At 38.1% G+C, this 17,106-nt stretch overlaps 1 protein-coding gene and 1 long non-coding RNA gene across 3 annotated transcripts in view; one reads left to right on the forward strand and one right to left on the reverse strand.

Moving 5' to 3' along the window:
• Positions 1–713: 713 nt before the first annotated feature.
• The window catches only part of Acp3 (acid phosphatase 3), a 53,610-nt gene continuing 37,217 nt past the window's right edge, over positions 714–17,106 (reverse strand). Inside the window, exons 10-11 of the mRNA XM_046431254.2 lie at positions 14,160–14,329; positions 714–3,763 (exon numbers count right to left, since the gene is read on the reverse strand). Of these exons, the coding sequence (XP_046287210.1) occupies positions 3,645–3,763; positions 14,160–14,329 (289 nt within the window). The 3' untranslated portion in view covers positions 714–3,644. The remainder of the gene's footprint in view (positions 3,764–14,159; positions 14,330–17,106) is intronic.
• On the forward strand, positions 3,759–13,790 carry LOC124084243 (uncharacterized). 2 transcript variants are annotated; one of them, XR_006849066.2, is made up of 4 exons: positions 3,759–4,159; positions 5,270–5,428; positions 9,147–9,243; positions 10,576–13,790. It is a non-coding gene; the product is annotated as an uncharacterized LOC124084243 (long non-coding RNA). The 2 variants fall into 2 exon arrangements; XR_009225611.1 differs by having other exon boundaries at positions 3,759–5,428.

Here is a 17,106-nt window from a genome sequence, read left to right on the forward strand (position 1 = left end):
GGAATGAGAATCAGACTGTTATGAGTCTTCTCAGCAATCCTGAATGCTACAACCCAACAAAATACTGCTTTAAAGTTTTGGGAGGGAAATGATTTTCAACCTGAATATACCCAACCAACTGATTGGTAAAGGAGAGGGAAATGTAGATATATTTGGATATATTAGAATTAAAAAGCTTACTGCTCATGAATCATTTAAAAATTACCACAAGAAAATGAAGACAAAAAGAAATAAAAGGAAGATGTCACTTTTGGTCATAAAAGCAGAGAAAAATATGAAAATTTCAGAAAATAAATGTCTATTCCATAAAAATTAATGCTATTCAATAGAAGAACTAAAACCAGATATTGTCAACAAGATTGCATTTCGTGATTGAAAGTGGAGAGGAAAGCCTTTTATTTTGTATTTTTATACTCTTTTTTTTTGATTATAGATTATGAGAGAAAAGTTGAAAAGTGCATTCATCTTTCTTTTGATTATAGATTACTCACAATCAAAAATTTAATTAAGCTTTTAAAAGGAATCCCCTCAAAATATAGCAGTTTTTATTTACTGATTTCAAATTCTTTCTTAAAATATTTAACAAGAAAAAAATTAATAAAAAGAAATTAGGTTTAGGATAATTTTGGAAGAGGTTTGGGCTACTACTGTTGTCAGGTTTACTGATAAAATATTTCAGAAAAATCTTTAATCAGTTTAGCCATGCACAAAAATAAGATGACACATAATAAAGATGATTTTTATTTTTTTCACAATAATCTAAAGGTGGATTTTACAAAATAAACAGAGATTACAGTTTATCTTCTTTAAAAATTTCATCATTTAATTGTCTTAAGCAGAACTATTCAATATGGTAGCCACTAGCCACATGTGTCTTGAGGCTTGAAATGTAGCCTAGTCCAAATTGAGATGTGCTCCAAGGGTGAAATGCACATCAGACTTTAAATACTTAGTATAATGGTGGTACATGCTGTAATATTGAGTGACTTGAGAGGTTGAAGCAGGAGGATCACAAGTTTGAGCCCAGCCTGGGCAATTTACTGAGACCCTGTCTCAAAATAAGATAAAAAGAGCTGGGAATATAGTTCAGAGGCAAGGCATCCTTGAGTTCAAATCCCCAGTACCAGAAAACAACAACAACAACAACAACATTAAATATCCCTTTAAAATTTTTTAAGTATCAATTTCATGTTGAAATGCTATTTTAGAGATACTGAATTAAATAAATTTTATTGCTAGAATTTATTTCATCTTTTTAATTTTACTGATCTTATCTGATCTGTATGAAAGAGTAACTTTTATCAGTTGAAAGAGTTACAACCTCTCTTGAAGTTTCTTGAGAAACTTTTCAGTACATTAGGGTTCTTTATTGCTATAGGTCATCTGTCACTTATGATTTTTCATTCTGACATGAAGTATGGAAAACAAGTACAGTATTTATGAAAAGAGTAGGGGAAACAACTAAGTTGAGCCTGAGAGGTTTCTTTACAGTAATCTAAAGAGATGGTAGAAGGAAAAGAAATGGAGGATGTGGAAAAATCCCTTGGAAGCAATGGAAAGTAGAAGCATGGAAATTTTAATTTTAGCCATGGAAAGTATTATAAGATGATATGTGGAAAAGGTTGTAAAAGCTTTTATGTTCCACCAGTTCTAAATGAGATGGTCATTGGAGCCAAATATCCTAGTAATCCAATCTGAATAGATAATTTATCTAGGTTCGTGAATATGAGGTCCTCCATCAATGTTTGTTGAATGATTGAGAAAAATCTATGACTTGTGTTTTTATTTCTGTTTTTACAGTCTCATTAGCATAAGGTATTATGACTTCTTACTGACAGAGCTGGCTGCTCTAGCAAGACAGCAAGTTCTTTGTTCCTGTTGATACAGATGTTTTTCTCTTTCCCAAGCAAAGATGAAGCCAGAATTTATTTTCTTTTTTCCTTTTCTGGGTGGCCTTTGTTTTGCAGCAGGAATAGGAAGTTGTCAGGTAAGAGAAAACAGCTCCTGTGGCTCAGATTGTGGCTCAGTAGTAGAGCAGTTGGTCTAGGCAGTCCCAGGATGTGAACTCCAAGGGTGTAGTGATGGGAGCCATGATAAAAATGTCCTCCAACTGCCCTCAGAAGACCACTGTCCATGTGGACAGTGAACTTACTGGAGACCAGTGTGGACAGAGTTGTAGTGGACCCTTTTGACTTCTCCGATTACTCTCTGGGATCTTTAGTCAAACCTGAAGAGGTGGAGAACCCTACTAAGGAATAAGCCTTGATTTCCCATCAACTGAATGGTTGGGTATTCAGAGCAGAATAAAATTGTTCAGAGTAAATTTTGCTACTCTGCTAAATTTTAAATTTCATCATAGTAACTTAACAGTGATACTATCCATGGAAGTGCTTGTTTTGGCAACAACCCATCCATAGCGTAAAATGAAAAAGAAATTGCTCACAGAACACAAGAACGAGATGCCACTTCTATCATCATTTGCTCCAGATTTTTCCTTTGAAGATTAAGAAACTAAGGCTTAAGGTATGAAAGAACTTGTTCCTGATTGTTGACCCAAAGCTAGTGCAGAGTTGAGGCAGTTGTTTGTTAACCCTCAGCCCCACTTTTCTTTCTACCTCACCACTTGTAAAATTCAGATAGGACTGGGGATGTAGCTTAGAGGTAGAGTGTTTGTCTTGCATGTGTGAGGCCCTGGATTCAATCCCCAGCATTGAAAAAAATTATATATATTGTGGCAATTAAAACATATTATCATTTCATCATTGTCATTAATAACTCTTATCCATGTAAGATCTCACAATTTTAAAGTGAAATAAAGAAATTACAAAAAAAAAAAAGGAAAGAAATTCAAAACTGTAAAATATCCAGTTCTGATATTGGAGGTTAAAAAAAGAATACTGGGGACTGGGGCTGTAGCTCAATGGTAAAGCACTTACCTGGAATGTGTGCAGCCCTGGGTTTAATGTCTACAACAAAAAGACAAACAGAAGCATGGCCACATGGATTTTCACGTTACTTTGATATTATAGTTTCTGAGAAATAACTCTTCCAAAGACATTTAAAATATAAATATACATATGCATGTATGTTAGGCAAACATGCAGAAGTCTGTTAGCCATAAAACACTGTGTAGGAATTGCTTCTTAGTGGGGTGTGTGTGTGTGTGTGTGTGTGCGTGCGTAGCCCACCTTGATAAAGAAAATGTTTATAATTCTTACTGTGTTTTTTTCCTTAGGAATCATCTTGTATAATACTACGACTAGTCTAACCCTCCCATTATCAAGTCTTGTCTAATCTATGTCTTTGTCTCACTTTGCTCTTGGCAGATGGAAGGCTGATTGGAATTTGACTCCTTGCTTTTCCTCTGGACATCTGTGTCAGAGAATACAACTGTCCCCTATAGAAGAGCCTCTTTTTAGCTACATGAGCAGCCTGCACTGCTGCTCAGAGCTATGTCCTAAGTAACCTGTCAGTCAAGCAGCTGTCCCTGGGTGGCTGTGAGTTCAGACCATGATCTGGGCAGGTTCAAGAGGAAGGGTGTGGGCAGCACAATGCCCACACGACAAATGCCTATCCTTGGAATGCTGTCAGGGCTGTATCCCAGGAACTGGGATCTGCTTGTCTCCTCTTGTTCCGCAGTCTGTTCAGATGTTCCGATAGGCGTCTCTCTGCCAACAGGGCCCATGGCGGATGAGCGTGAAGAGTAGCACCACTAGGATGCCAGACACCAGGCAAAAGGCAATGGCAAGGATGACCCTTAGAACTGTGGGAAAATAGGAAGAGCATTAATGTAAAATTAATGTCTTAAGAAAATGTGAAGACTACGTATCAGTGTTGATTTCTGCCTTTATTGTAAATTTGAAGCAGCACAGAAGTCAGCAGATTGTGGTTACAGAGGGCACAGGACAAGAAGTCTGGAGACCTAGGTTTCAGTTCTAGCATGACCTTTGACCTTTGGGTTTCAGCTCTCTATTGTAAAGGGAGGGTAATCAACTGAAATATTTCTAAGGTCCTCTTATAGTACTAAATTTGGGCATTTTTCTACAGTTAAATTACTAATTGTTCTGGTCACAGACTCAAAGGAAATTCTGAATACTCAACTGCAACCAATTGAATCTAAAGGAAATGGAATCTTTTCATTTTTCTATTTGATGTCCAGGTAAACATATTTTAAAGAGGAAACACTGAATATATATTAACTATACAATTGTCCATCTATACATATATATGGCACTAATTTATTATTTTGTTCAGAAAGTTAGTCTCCTCTAAATACATCCTAGTTCACTATAGTGTACACATCACAAATATCAGTTTGTCTCCTCTCTAAATGTATGTCTTATCATTGTAAAAATATGGGATTACTTTGTGACTTAGGCAACGGAGAGCAAACTTCTCAGATCCACATGGGTCTTTCTTTCTTTCTTTTTTGTTAGTAATGATATTTGATGATGATAATGATGATGATGATGATGATGATGATGATGATGATTGGTACCAGGGACTGAACCCAGGGATGTTTAACCACTGAGTCATATCCCTATCCTTTTTAAAATTTTTCTTTTATTTTGAGACAAGTTCTTGCTAAATTGCTTAGGGCCTCACTAAGTTGCTGAGGCTGGCTTTGGACTCCTGCCTTAGCTTTCTGAGTTGATGGAATTATAGGTGAGTGCCACCATGCCTGGTTGATTATCTATATCTATATCTATATATATATTAGTTGTAGACAGACATAATATCTTTAATTAATTAATTAATTTATTTATTTATGTGGTGCTGAGATTGAACCCAGTGCCTCACACATGTGAGGCAAGAGCTCAACCACTGAGCTATAACCCCACCCCTGATTATTTTTTAATCTGCTTTCACATCATTAAAAAATCTTTAAATTAGATTTAGCAGGGTTTAATTGAGTAAAGAATTCATGAATTGGACAACAGTCAGGATCCAAATGGGTCTTTCTATGGAACCCTAGAGCCCCATGGAACACAGATAAAATCACTGATTTAGTCTATCATTATACAGAGCAGAAAAATAAGAAACACAGAGATTAGATAATACAGTTAAGTTAAGCATATAATTTAATTTGGCTTGGATACATGGGATGGTATAAGTCTCATGATTTAAAAAAACCATCTGTGCACTTGGGACTTCAAAATTTAAATCTGTAGCTCTGACCTCTCTTTCAAACTCAAGACTCTTATGTACAATGTATAGTTGGCATATAGTAGTTCCCCCTTATCCAGGATTTGACTTTCTGTGCTTTTAGTTTCCCATGGTGGTCAACCATTGAATGAAAATATTAAATGGCCAATTTGAGAAGTAAAGAATTCATAAGAAGTAAAAATTCCAAGAAGTAAATAATTCATGCCCTGTACTGAGTAGTGTGATGAAACCTCATGCCATCCCACGCCACACCACCTGAGATGTGAGTCATCCCTTTGTCTAGTGCATCCACATTGTATATGCTACTTGCCCATTAGTCATGTAGTAGCCATGTTGGTTGTGAGATTGTCTGTTGAAATATCACAGTGCTTATGTGCAACTAACCCTGATTTTACCTAATAATGGTCCCCAGAATGTCAGTGTAGTGATGTGGACATGAGAATGAGTGTGTGAGTAAACAACAGCACATTCATATAACTTTTATTGTAGTACACTATTATAATTGTCCTATTATTTTATTAGTTGTTGTTAATCTTCTATGCCTAATTTATAAATTAAACTTTATCATAGCTAAATACATACAGGAAACACACCGTATACATAGGGCTCTGTACTATCAATGTTTTCACGCATTCACTGGTGATCTGGGAACACACCCCCATGGTTAAAGGGGACTATTGTATTCCTTGGACATCTAATGGACATTTCAATCTCAACAAATCCAAAACTGAACCTCCATTTCCTTCTTACACCAAATCTGCTCTATCCACAGCCTTCCTCATCTCAGTTGATGGAAACTCCCTTCTTCTGTTGCCTCAGGACAAAACTCTTAGAATCTTCCTTGAATCTTTTCTCTCACTTCCTGTACCTGATCTGCTAGGAAATCTTGTTGCTTCTACTAAAAAATATATCCAGAAACCAGTGACTTCTCCCTGTTTTGAACCACTATCATTTTCTGGGATCACTACAGTGGCTTCTGACTTGCTCCATAGCTTCTGTCCTTTCTTCTTCACAGTCTGTTTTAAACATAGCCATCAAATGGTTTCAAGTCATACCATGCCACTCCGCACCTTACAACGAAGTCCACAATGGGTGGTCATCAATATCAGAGGACAAGCTAAGATCCTGATGGTGACAGTTCATGAGACTACATCATCTGGCCCCTATGATTTTATCTCCTATCATTTTCCCCCCCACTCACGCTCTTCTGGCCACACAGACCTTTCTGCTATTCTTCAAACACATATGTGCATTCCCCCTTAGTGTCTCTGCTCTAGCTGATACTATTGCTTGAATGCTCTTCCCCCAGGTCCCTGGATTGGGCCAATCCTTTACCTTCCTTACTTAAATTTCATCTCAAAGAGACCTTCCCATTTACAAGTATAATTTATTCAATCTTCTCTACTCCCTCCGCCAATGTGGCACTTGTGATCCACAGCTAACAAAATACTTATTTGTTATGTTTATTATTTATTATCTGCCCCTCTCCTAATTGAATATAAACTTCAAGGAAGCAGGAACCTTTGCATTTTTTTTGTTCACAGATATATGCAGGCACTTAGAACAGTATATAGTCCACAGTCCATGCTAATAAATATTTGTAGAAAAAAATAACAACCTAGCATTCATAGTGTTTTTCTATGATACCAGTGTTTTTCTATCTATCCAGTGTTTTTCTCATGATACGAGGATGCTTTGTAATATCCTGAAAAGGTACATATTAATAAAGTTAGATCCCAAAGGACAGTGTCATTAGAAATTCAAAAGTTGCTAATATAAAGTTGAAGGGAACTAAATGGAATTGAAGAAGGAAAGATGGGACTGCATGGAAATGAGAGAGGGAGACAGATACTAGTCATTCTTCAAAATTTATTTTCATGGCTGACTTTCACTACTTAAAATTTTTATTTTTAGTTATTTTTATTGGCTGTAATGGCAGTCCCATGGAATATGCCTCCCTACTCTTTATCCTTCTTTCATTCCTTCCTAGACATGCAGTGAGTACATATCACACACCATGCAGGCTGTGGTGAGTGCTGAGGCTCCATAACTTTTGCTCTTGAGGAGCTCAATGTGTAGTGGAAGAACCAGATAGACAATTCTAAGATAATGTGACAAATACTGAAATGGAGGTGTAAGAGGTCATTGGAACAGGGAGCAAGTTGCAACCAACAGAGTATATTTTATTTGATGGAGAAAGAGTTTGGAAAGTCTTCTGAGATTTAAGCTAGCCTGTGAGATGAATAGGACTTTGCCATGAGGCAGAAGGAGTTGCACACGGTATGTCTGGGAAATAATGAGCAGTTACTGGAGTTTATTATTAGTGACTGGAGCTCGGGCTTCAGGGAGGGTAGACCACACATGTAGATCAGGGCCCAGTTATAGGTGTCTGATTTCAGGGGGCAAATGGAAGTGATTGGTGATTATTATACATGGAGATAACATTCTGTGTTTATAAAAATAAATAAATAAACAAACTGATGGAAAGGATAGGTTGAGGGAGATATGGTAGGCTTGTCAGGGAGCTACTGAGATATCTTTGATAAGATAGAAGGGGCTCAGAACTGAAGTGGTGGACCTGGGAAAACAGATGAAGGGGTTCAGAGATACTCTTGCAGTAGAATGGGCAGACATTGGTGAAGCCATTAGTGACAAATTAAATATAATGGTAAATGAGAAATTGTGGGCAAGATCATCTCCTAGGTTCTTGCTTGAGTGACTGATCAGACGATGAAGCTGTGAATTGAGACAGAGACCACAAAAAACGGTTTGGAGTAAAGGAGGTAATGGATTTTGTTTTCATGTCACACTGAGATGGGTAATTATCCTGACAGTGATGATCTATAGGTAGTTTGCAAAACAAACAAATAAAAAAAAACACCAAAAAATAGGTCTAGGATTCTCCACTTAGAAGTAGAAATAAGGATGGCAAGTATAGAAGACAGAGGTCTGAGCATACTGCCTCATGGTGAGTGTGGAATGAGGAAATAACATACTGGATCCTGGGACACCATCTCTTAGTGGTTGGTAGAAGGTATCTATCTCAGAGCAACTGGCCAAGGAGCCTGAGTAGAAAGAAAAGACTCAGGAGAGCTGGTGTTCTCTCCTTCTCTGATTTGTTCTTATTCATTTTAAAACTATGTGCTTCTTTCTACTACCAAAGATTTTAGGATTTTGGCAGAGTGATGTTCTAGAAGCTGCAAAAAGATAGAGTGATTATTTGTCTCTTACTACAAAGAGGTCCAGTGCAGGCAGTGACTGAGAAGATGTCCCTTTATACCAGGACAAACACATACTGCTGAACACAGTGTGAAAATTGCTGAAACATTTTTGAAATGTGTGGAAAGCCTCTTCCTCTTCCATTCATCCTCAAGTCCTGTCTGCCCTACTTCTTTTCACCCTTTGGATAAATATGCCTTTCTCTTTGGACTACTGCAACAGCTTCCTGTTTCTCCTGGCCTCCTCTCCAATCCATTCTCCCCCTGAAACCAGAGTCTTCCTGAAATAAGAATGTAGTTACAGCATCTTTCCTCTGCCTAAAACCTTTCAATGATGAGGACTACTCAAGGTGACCTAGAAAGCACTTAACACCCATCTCTCCAGCCTCAGCTCTCCATGTACTCACCAGACTTTTTCCAGTCCCTAAAATGCCCATGTTATCTTTAGCCTCCTGGTCTTCTCTCTTTTCTCTGTAACATCCTCCTTTTTCCTCACCTCTATTCACCTAGCTATGTCCTTTTCTCTTTCAGGTTTCCATTTAAACATCACCCCTCTGAGAAGCCTTCTCTTAGGTTGGCCAATTTCTCTTAGATAGATACCTTCTACCAATTTAACCCATATACTTAGGTTCACTGCCTCTGCGGTATGTTCTCATGATACCTATATGTTTTTCATCAGAGGGCTCATGGTCCCTTATCTGTAGAGATTTAATTTTTTTTTTATCTCCCTGTCCTTCCTTGTCCTTCCATCCTTTTTTCCAGAGGTCTACAAACCACATGGGGAGAATCTGCTTCTCTACAATCTGTATCCTCAGCAAACTTAATGCCTGGTTCCTGGGTACATGTTGATGAATAAGAGGTACTCAATAAATATCTATTGTTTATTAAATATTCATATACCTTGATCCACCAATCCTACTTTAGGAAATTGCCCTAGAGCAACAGTGTATAAGAGAGATAGAAAGGGACATGCTAGAGTAGAAAGAAGGTATCAGAGAGTGTTAGGTTTGACTCCTGACCTTACTACTTGTGGCATGTTATTCTCTGAGCTTTTTAGTTTTCTTCTCTGTAAAACAGGCAAGGAAAAGAGACTGCTGAATTGGGCACTGATAGTTTTCAAAAGGGAAGTTTAGAAAAAGAGATGGTGGGAGAATAGACATAATTGTACGGAGTAATTAAGAATTGAGGAGATAAGGAATAGCTGGAGAGGGCAAATCATTAGTTTAAGAAAATTAGGACTGAAGAAGAAAATGGAGCAGACACTTGAGGTGTTTTGACAAGAAGATACTTGGCCATTTTCATAGTAGGAGGGAAGGAGCCAGGGCAGAGGATGAAAAAGAGGCTGAATAAACAATTCATTGAAGTCCTAAGAAGACTGTTGGAATGGATCCTCACACAGTGAGAAGTCAGACTGCTTAAGGAGGAGCCAGTTTACCTGAGGAACAGCTGAAGGGGAAGCTTAAAGCTACTGACATATTTTGAGGTTGTTAGAAGAGAACTTAAAAGGGTTATCCAGAGATTACCTTATTAAGATAAAGAAAAACAATGAAATCTGGAGCTTGGGAAAAATGAAAAGGCCTTCCTAAAGAGAGTAGAGAAGGGTCCAGAAAGGAGGAATACATTTTCCAAGCAGTTTCAAAAGACCAGGGATTGGACTAGAAATTTCAACATTCATAGTTTGAGAGTCACAAGAGACAGTCTTTTGTTTTCTTTAGCTCTCCTGGGAAGATCCCAGTGGAAAAAACTCCATGATGGCTTTGATATAGGTTGGGTATTGGTATGATGGGCAGGGTATGAGCTGGGTCATGATTATGACTGTCAGAGTTGCCTAGGATGAGGGCAGGAGTGGGAGTGAGGAATGAATCAGTGCAGACCAAGGCAATGTTTTTAATGGATGATGAAATTTGTCCTGGAAAACAGAAGACAATGGCAACAGGGGTGAGAAAAAGGTTTTTAATAAGATGGCCTCATCTTTAAGGGAAGAATGATGCTAGAAGGAATATCATTGATCAGGGGGCTCTTAACAGCAAAGGGGGAACAAGAGAATGTCAAGGGACTGTGTTGAAAACAGATGTCAAGTAACACAGACATATTGGCCAGTATGTACATATATATAGCAAGCCATTAGGTCTTTACAGATCAGTCACTTTGCAGGATCATTTATAGCTCTCTTTCCTATTTATTGTTCCAGACTTCTGAGATCTGGACCTAGCCATGAGAAAGTTAGTCTAAATATGGAGAGATGAACATATATTTCATTAGCAAATCTTGATTGAAGGTGCCACGTTCTACCGACTAAAGATTTGAAGAGGAAAAAGGTATGGCTCTCATTTTTAAGAAGCTCACGATTGAATCCTGGGCATGTGAATATGTACTGTAGATTGTCAGTTTTACAAAGATAATGAGGGGGAAACTGGAATTTCTCACCAGTAAAATAAAACAACTGAAAAAATATAAAACAACTGAAGCAGGATATTAAGGTAGGAGGTGGTAGAGTGCTAACACAGAAAGTGTGATCATTAATAAAACTTTGGAATTAAAAGGCATTTAAAAAAAGAATTTTATTGTTTTCAAGTAACGCAGTATGGAACTTGCACTTGTCATGGATTTTCTTGCAAAGATTCTGGTTGATTTAACTAGTACAGTCTGGTTAACTGGATCTGCTAGAACTACCTAAAACCACTGCTTATAGTTTAGGTAGCACTTCATGGGTAGAAATCCCTTAAGAAGCAGAGTTGCAAGGCATCTCCCATATACAGGATCTGTTCTGTATTGGATGATTTTGTCTTTCCTTCTGCATTGGCTTTCTCAGAACAACTGAAATGTCCTGTATTCTACTTTTTTTTTTCAATGAATTACAACAGTTCATCTATTTTTTGTAGCTATGAGAGCTATTTGTCAAATGTATCTGAGACTCCTGTACTTTTATTAAGTTTGTGACCCTACTAGGAAGTTATTCTTTCACCCTTACTACCCTCCACACTTCAGCCTGCTCTGTAGAATCAATGTCAAGGCAAGCTCATCCAGGCCAATGGTCAGGTCCTCTCTCAGGAATTTCCCAACAGAGAATGACAATCTGTCTTCCTGAAATTTTTACCAGCTGCACTTATCATCACCCTGGAAGACTGTATTCCATTTTCCTTAAAGAATTTAAAATATGAAACTCACTTTGTTGGAGATCATCTCAGACCATAGACTTTTCCCAAGCTTTCTGTGAACTATATCTAGTGATGTGCTAGTAATATGAATTAAACAATAGCAACAAAAAGCTCTGATTGTAGTACTTGCTGATTTCTGTGGTGAAGATGCTTCTGCCATGACCAACTTTAAGGTACCCAAGTGAAACTGCTGAACTCATGGTTGGGAAGAGCTGCACATATATTCTACTCTTGAGATTTGTTAAGATATGATTGCAGTACAATGACACCCATGTTTTCTTTTTGCTAACATATTTTGCTAATTAATCATATTTTACTTTACTTGGATAATGAATTTTAGTATTGGTGTTTTGAGGAAAGGAATTCTGCAAACATACTACAGGTAGGTTGACCAGAGGTTGTGAGGAGAGCCTAGGGAATATGAAGGAGAGTGTGGGATAAAAATAACTCCTAGGAGGTGGGAATGAATCCTAGGTTGCTAGTATTGCTGTTAATCAAGATAGTGGGTGGAGCTTCAGGGAGGAAAGGTAACTAATTTACACAATAATTGAGCAAATATTTATTGAGCACAAACTGATGCCTGACACAGGAAATTCTAGGTATTGAGAAGACACAGCAGAGCACACAACAGATAAAATCCTTGCTCTTGTGAAACTGATAGCTTATCAGAAATGGCCTCTTGAATGCAACCTGTTGGAATCTCTTTGAAGCCTGAATCTTCTGCTGAGTACACCCCTATGTTTTTCAGTTTGAAGCTACCAAGACATTTAATAAATACCTTTCTGGTATCTTGTAGCACAGCAGTATAAACTTACGTTCAACCTGACTTCACATGGCGCAGTTGATCCCTCCTGCAGAAAGCCTTCCCTAGACTTCCATGTCTCCCTTCAATTCTGGGTAACTCTTAGTTCCCTGTAATGTGCCCCCATTTACTTCCTTACTACATTGTGAACTTTCTGAGGTTGTTTTCTTAGCAAGTTCCATCTTAAATAGTTGAGGCAGGACCACAGATTAGCCTTTATGTGAAGTACTAAAGTTTATACTATATTGTCCATGTAAAATGTTCTTTTAAGCCATTCCAATCATTCATATTAATCCAGTTCCTTTTGTGACATCAAAACAAAATCCCCAAACAACAACAAAGAGCTCCTGAAATCTGCCTGCAGAATTTTATTCTAATTAAATACAACACACAAGCTTTTTGAAGTTCATTATAAAAGTAATGCTTTTGGACTTCCTCATAATGACTTTATTCACTATTGTACATTTGGCTCACTGCTAGAAGAAAGTTACAAGGATAGATGGTGGCCCCAACAACAGATATTTACTTGGGAAAGAAGTTACACAAGGAAACATATCAACTCGATGTCTTGCGTCAGTTACTCTGTGACCAACCAGGAGAGGGAATGGCTTTGCTCTAGATGCTGGCACCCAGCAGGAACTGTCTCATCTCTATCCATGGTGGAAATACAGCATGGTGTTCTCTAGACGTGTTGCATCTGCTACATGGCAAATCTAAGGGACTCTAAAGAGTATCATTAGGACATGATTTCTTCTTCTAGAGCAAGCAGTCTCAGCAGGAACTGTGAGTTTGCTTAGGTTTTCTGAAGATACTAGAATCAAAGCCTTGATCATTTTGTCCTCTGAATGGATTTCATGACCGTACTCTTGAATATTTCAACAAGTTTTGAACATGGAGGGACTTAGAACATTCTCACATTTCTAATTTGTTCCAGCTTCATATGTGTCATCATTCTCTCTGAAATCAACTTTAGATTCAACATCCCCTGCCATCGGGACTTCCAGAGACCCTCCATGCAGTGTCTCAGCTTTGACATGTTGTGCTGAATAGCTTGCTCTTATCACATGGCTTAACTGCTGTGATGCAGATATTCCAAGGGTTGCTGCATGTATTACATAACTCAAAGGTATTTGGAAAGCTTAATTTCAACTTCTTCAAAGGGAACATGAATGTTCCAAGGCCAAAGGACACAAATAAACTTTTATTTTTCAGTTCTGCCACCTGGTATTATTTAACATAAATATAAAACCAGACAGGTTCTCAATATAGAAAAATTTTCCAGTTATTGTCCTTGTATTTCATCTCTTTGCCTTTCCTAGAAAGAAGACTGGAATTGATGGGTAAGCTTCCCCATTAGCCTCAGATTAAAGTCTTGCCTTCCTGGTTCTCATACTAAATTGCGGGTTTTATTTGAAATCTGTTCCACTTCAGAAATTTCAAGCACAGTTTCATCTAATCATGATCAAACAAAACCTAGAAGCCTTTAAACAGTAGAAAGTACTGTGTGGCTGATACTGTAGCTCATGGCATCCCCGTAAACTTTTACCTAAGTTTTATACCTGATTATATTTGGGCACTGATAGCCTTTTATAGTAATACTGAAAAATAAATAAATTAAAGTTTATGGCAGGACTAGATTGAGAGAAAGTTGCATAACGTTGGGGGTCCCTGAAATGTACAGCTATCACCCAAAGCCCATTTCCCTCTAAGCTGGGATTAATGGCCAAAGTACATTTTCAAAACACCATCTGCTTCGAGAATGAGCGCTGTGCTCTTTCTGCACAGCTCTGTGTGAACACTAATTTTTCTCAGTACCTTGGTGGTTGTTTGTGATCATACACTCCGTGGACCAGTCTTGGGGGATCACAGGGGCAACCAACTCAGCAAACTTCTCCAGAGGACAGCTGGGGGTGCAGCCTGGCAGTGTTAGGGTGTAAGCCTCATGCTGGGTCTCGTTCCGATAGTACATCTCCACGAAGTACTCCCTTGGTGGGGAAAGGCAGAGGAGAGAGCTCTGTTAGTTCTGCCATATTGAATTGCAACTGAACCTTTTCCACCTGGTTGGTAACATGCTAATTGGAGGGCCCATGGAAGAGCTTATGAGAATGAGATTTTGGCCAATTTTTATGTGGGAATGGGTACACTGGGGCAGGCAAGACAGATTTGGAGGTGGGATTGGGAGGGATGGTTTGTTAGGTAAAGAGAAGCATAGGAGGTAGGAACCAGGATGCTCAATCAGAGAGCTGAAAGGAGATGGTTGGGGAGATGGTGCCACTTTGATGAGTCTTGGAATGAGAAATGAGGGGCCTGTGGGGGTGATGGGTCACCCCTCTTGTGTTCTGTTCTTCTCATTTGTGTCTTCCTCTGTTCTTTTTTCCTCTCTTAATGTTTATCTCAGTCTTTACCCTGAATGTATCTTTCCTTTTCCTTAACTAGGCCATAAATATGAACCTGAATAATATGTAACACATGTACTTGAATATATGCAAGTTTTTATAAAATCTTAGAGGTGTTTGATGTAGGTTCAACTCCTGTGTCATATTAGAGAGGACTCTTTTAAAACTTTATTTTAAAAAACAAAGTGTCTTATGTCCACAACCAGTCTCAGTAAAACCAATATGAATTGCCTATGAAAGATACTTCCCAACCAAAGAGGCAGGAGAGAAATTTAAATAGGATTTAGTGATCTTTCCTGGTGCAGTGAATTCACAATTTCAATTTTTAGATGTTGTTATAAACAAGCTTTTAAAAACATCACTGTAAAAAGTCGTATAGGCACAGTAACTGCAAATATCATTTATAGGATATTTATATTTTAAATTTCTCTAATATTATATGAACTATCATATACATGGTGGGATAACTTTTCCAGTGGCAATATCTTTTATCTCAGGATGATAGAGCGTAGATGACCAATAGTTCATCCCAAAACCATGATTTTCTGTCTATTGAATAGAGTCACAGATCAGAAATGACTATATTCTCAGGTTCTCTTGCACCTCGGTGGCACCAAGTGATCCATCTTAGCCAGTAGAATGTGAGCAGAAATGATAAGTGCTTCTTTTGGGCTGAGGTAGTTGATAAGCAGGTTGTCATTCTATCCTCTCTGTCCTTTCTACAAGCTGCTGACAGGTGGCACAGCCCTCTTGAAACTGTAGAGCCCTAGGTGCCTGACCACCATGTGGGAACACACCACAGAACACCTGCATTGACCTATTGTTATGATTTAGATCTGAGGTGTCCCCCAAAAGCTAATGTGTGAAGTAATGTGAGAAAGTGTAGAGGTGAAATGATTGGGTTATGAGAGTTTTAACCTAATTAGGGTATTAATCCTCTGATAGGGATTAACTGGGTGGTAACTGTAGGCAGGAAGGGTGTGATTGGAGGAGGTGGGCCATTGGGCATGCCTTTGGGGTATGTATTTTGTCCTCAGTTAAAAGTGGAGCTGTCTCTGCTTCCTGGTGGTCACGACCTGAGCTTTTTTTCTCTTCCATGCTCTTCCGCCATGAAATTCTGCCTGAGCTCAGGCCCAGCGCAATGGAGTTGGCTGTCTATGGACAGAGACCTCTGAAACCATGAGAAACAAATAAACTTTTCCTCCTCTAAATTGTTCTTGTCAGGATTTTGGTTTGCAGCACTGAGAAAGCTGACTAAAACACCTGTTGACCAGCAATACCTGCACTGGGCTTTTGGATAAGGGAGAGATTAATTTCCATTAATCTTCATTGATTTCCACTAATTCTTAGGTTAAGCCCCTAAGAATTTTAGATTTCATTTGTACAGAAGGCAGAATTACCCTTCTTAATTAATATATCTAATATTTCAAAAGCACTCATCAGGGGACTCAAAATTGGCTCTAGTGGAGAAGACACATGTTAAAGACACATACAAAGAATTGATAAGAAACTATTCCATAAAAAGTAAAAATGGAAAAAAGTAGTATTTTCAACTTAATGAATTATTTTATATAGCTTATGATTTTAAATTTATGCACATATTTAAAATTAAATCTTTTAAATATATATTTAAATACCTTTTCTACAACCTTAACAGTTTGTGTATTTAAGATAGTTAGACAAATAAAACACTCTCCCTGTCTCCTTATCTTATAGGGAAAATGTGGAATGACCTAGTCAAGATGGCCGTATAAGCAGGCATCTATAGTATTTGTTAGCTTAGATTCTCCTTGTTCCTAACTAAAAGGCAATCAAGTCTAATCTTCAATCCTTCTATGGAGTGCCAGTAAGAAAATCCTAGTAAAACAACAACCTTGACCTGAGCATGGCTCTTGGTTAATTTTTTTTTTTTTTTTGTCCTGTGTCCAGATCGCTCAGTTGAAAAAATAACTCACACTTGTCTAATAGCATAGGTTTTCTCAAGATGGTGAAAGAAAGTGATTCAGGGGAAGAAAGTACTATGGCTCCCTAACAAAGGAAGCTCAGGCCGCTGGGGTGCAGAAACCACAGAAGAGGGAGGCCTGAGAAGAGTCAATAGCTTCTTTTGTCTTATCCCTGAAGAAACAGTGCCTGTGCTTACAGCTGATCCTGGAATTTTGTCTGGATTTATTAACTATGTGTCCAGAGGTGGTCTTTAAAGGGTCAGATCTGTGCAAGGTTTATTACTAAGACAGGTTTTTATGTTTTCAGTCTTCTCTTTCTCATGTTCTACTTTGCTAGTCTCCATTTCTAGTCTCCATTTGCTTCTCTCCGCTCTGACCCAAGATATTTGAGAGCAAATCAGCTAAGACCACATTATAGTTTGA

The sequence above is a fragment of the Marmota monax genome, unplaced genomic scaffold (assembly GCF_021218885.2).
Source record: "Marmota monax isolate L192 unplaced genomic scaffold, Marmota_monax_Labrador192_F-V1.1 WCK01_AAM20220418_F8-fsc00022, whole genome shotgun sequence".
NCBI classification, from domain to species: Eukaryota; Metazoa; Chordata; class Mammalia; order Rodentia; family Sciuridae; genus Marmota; species Marmota monax.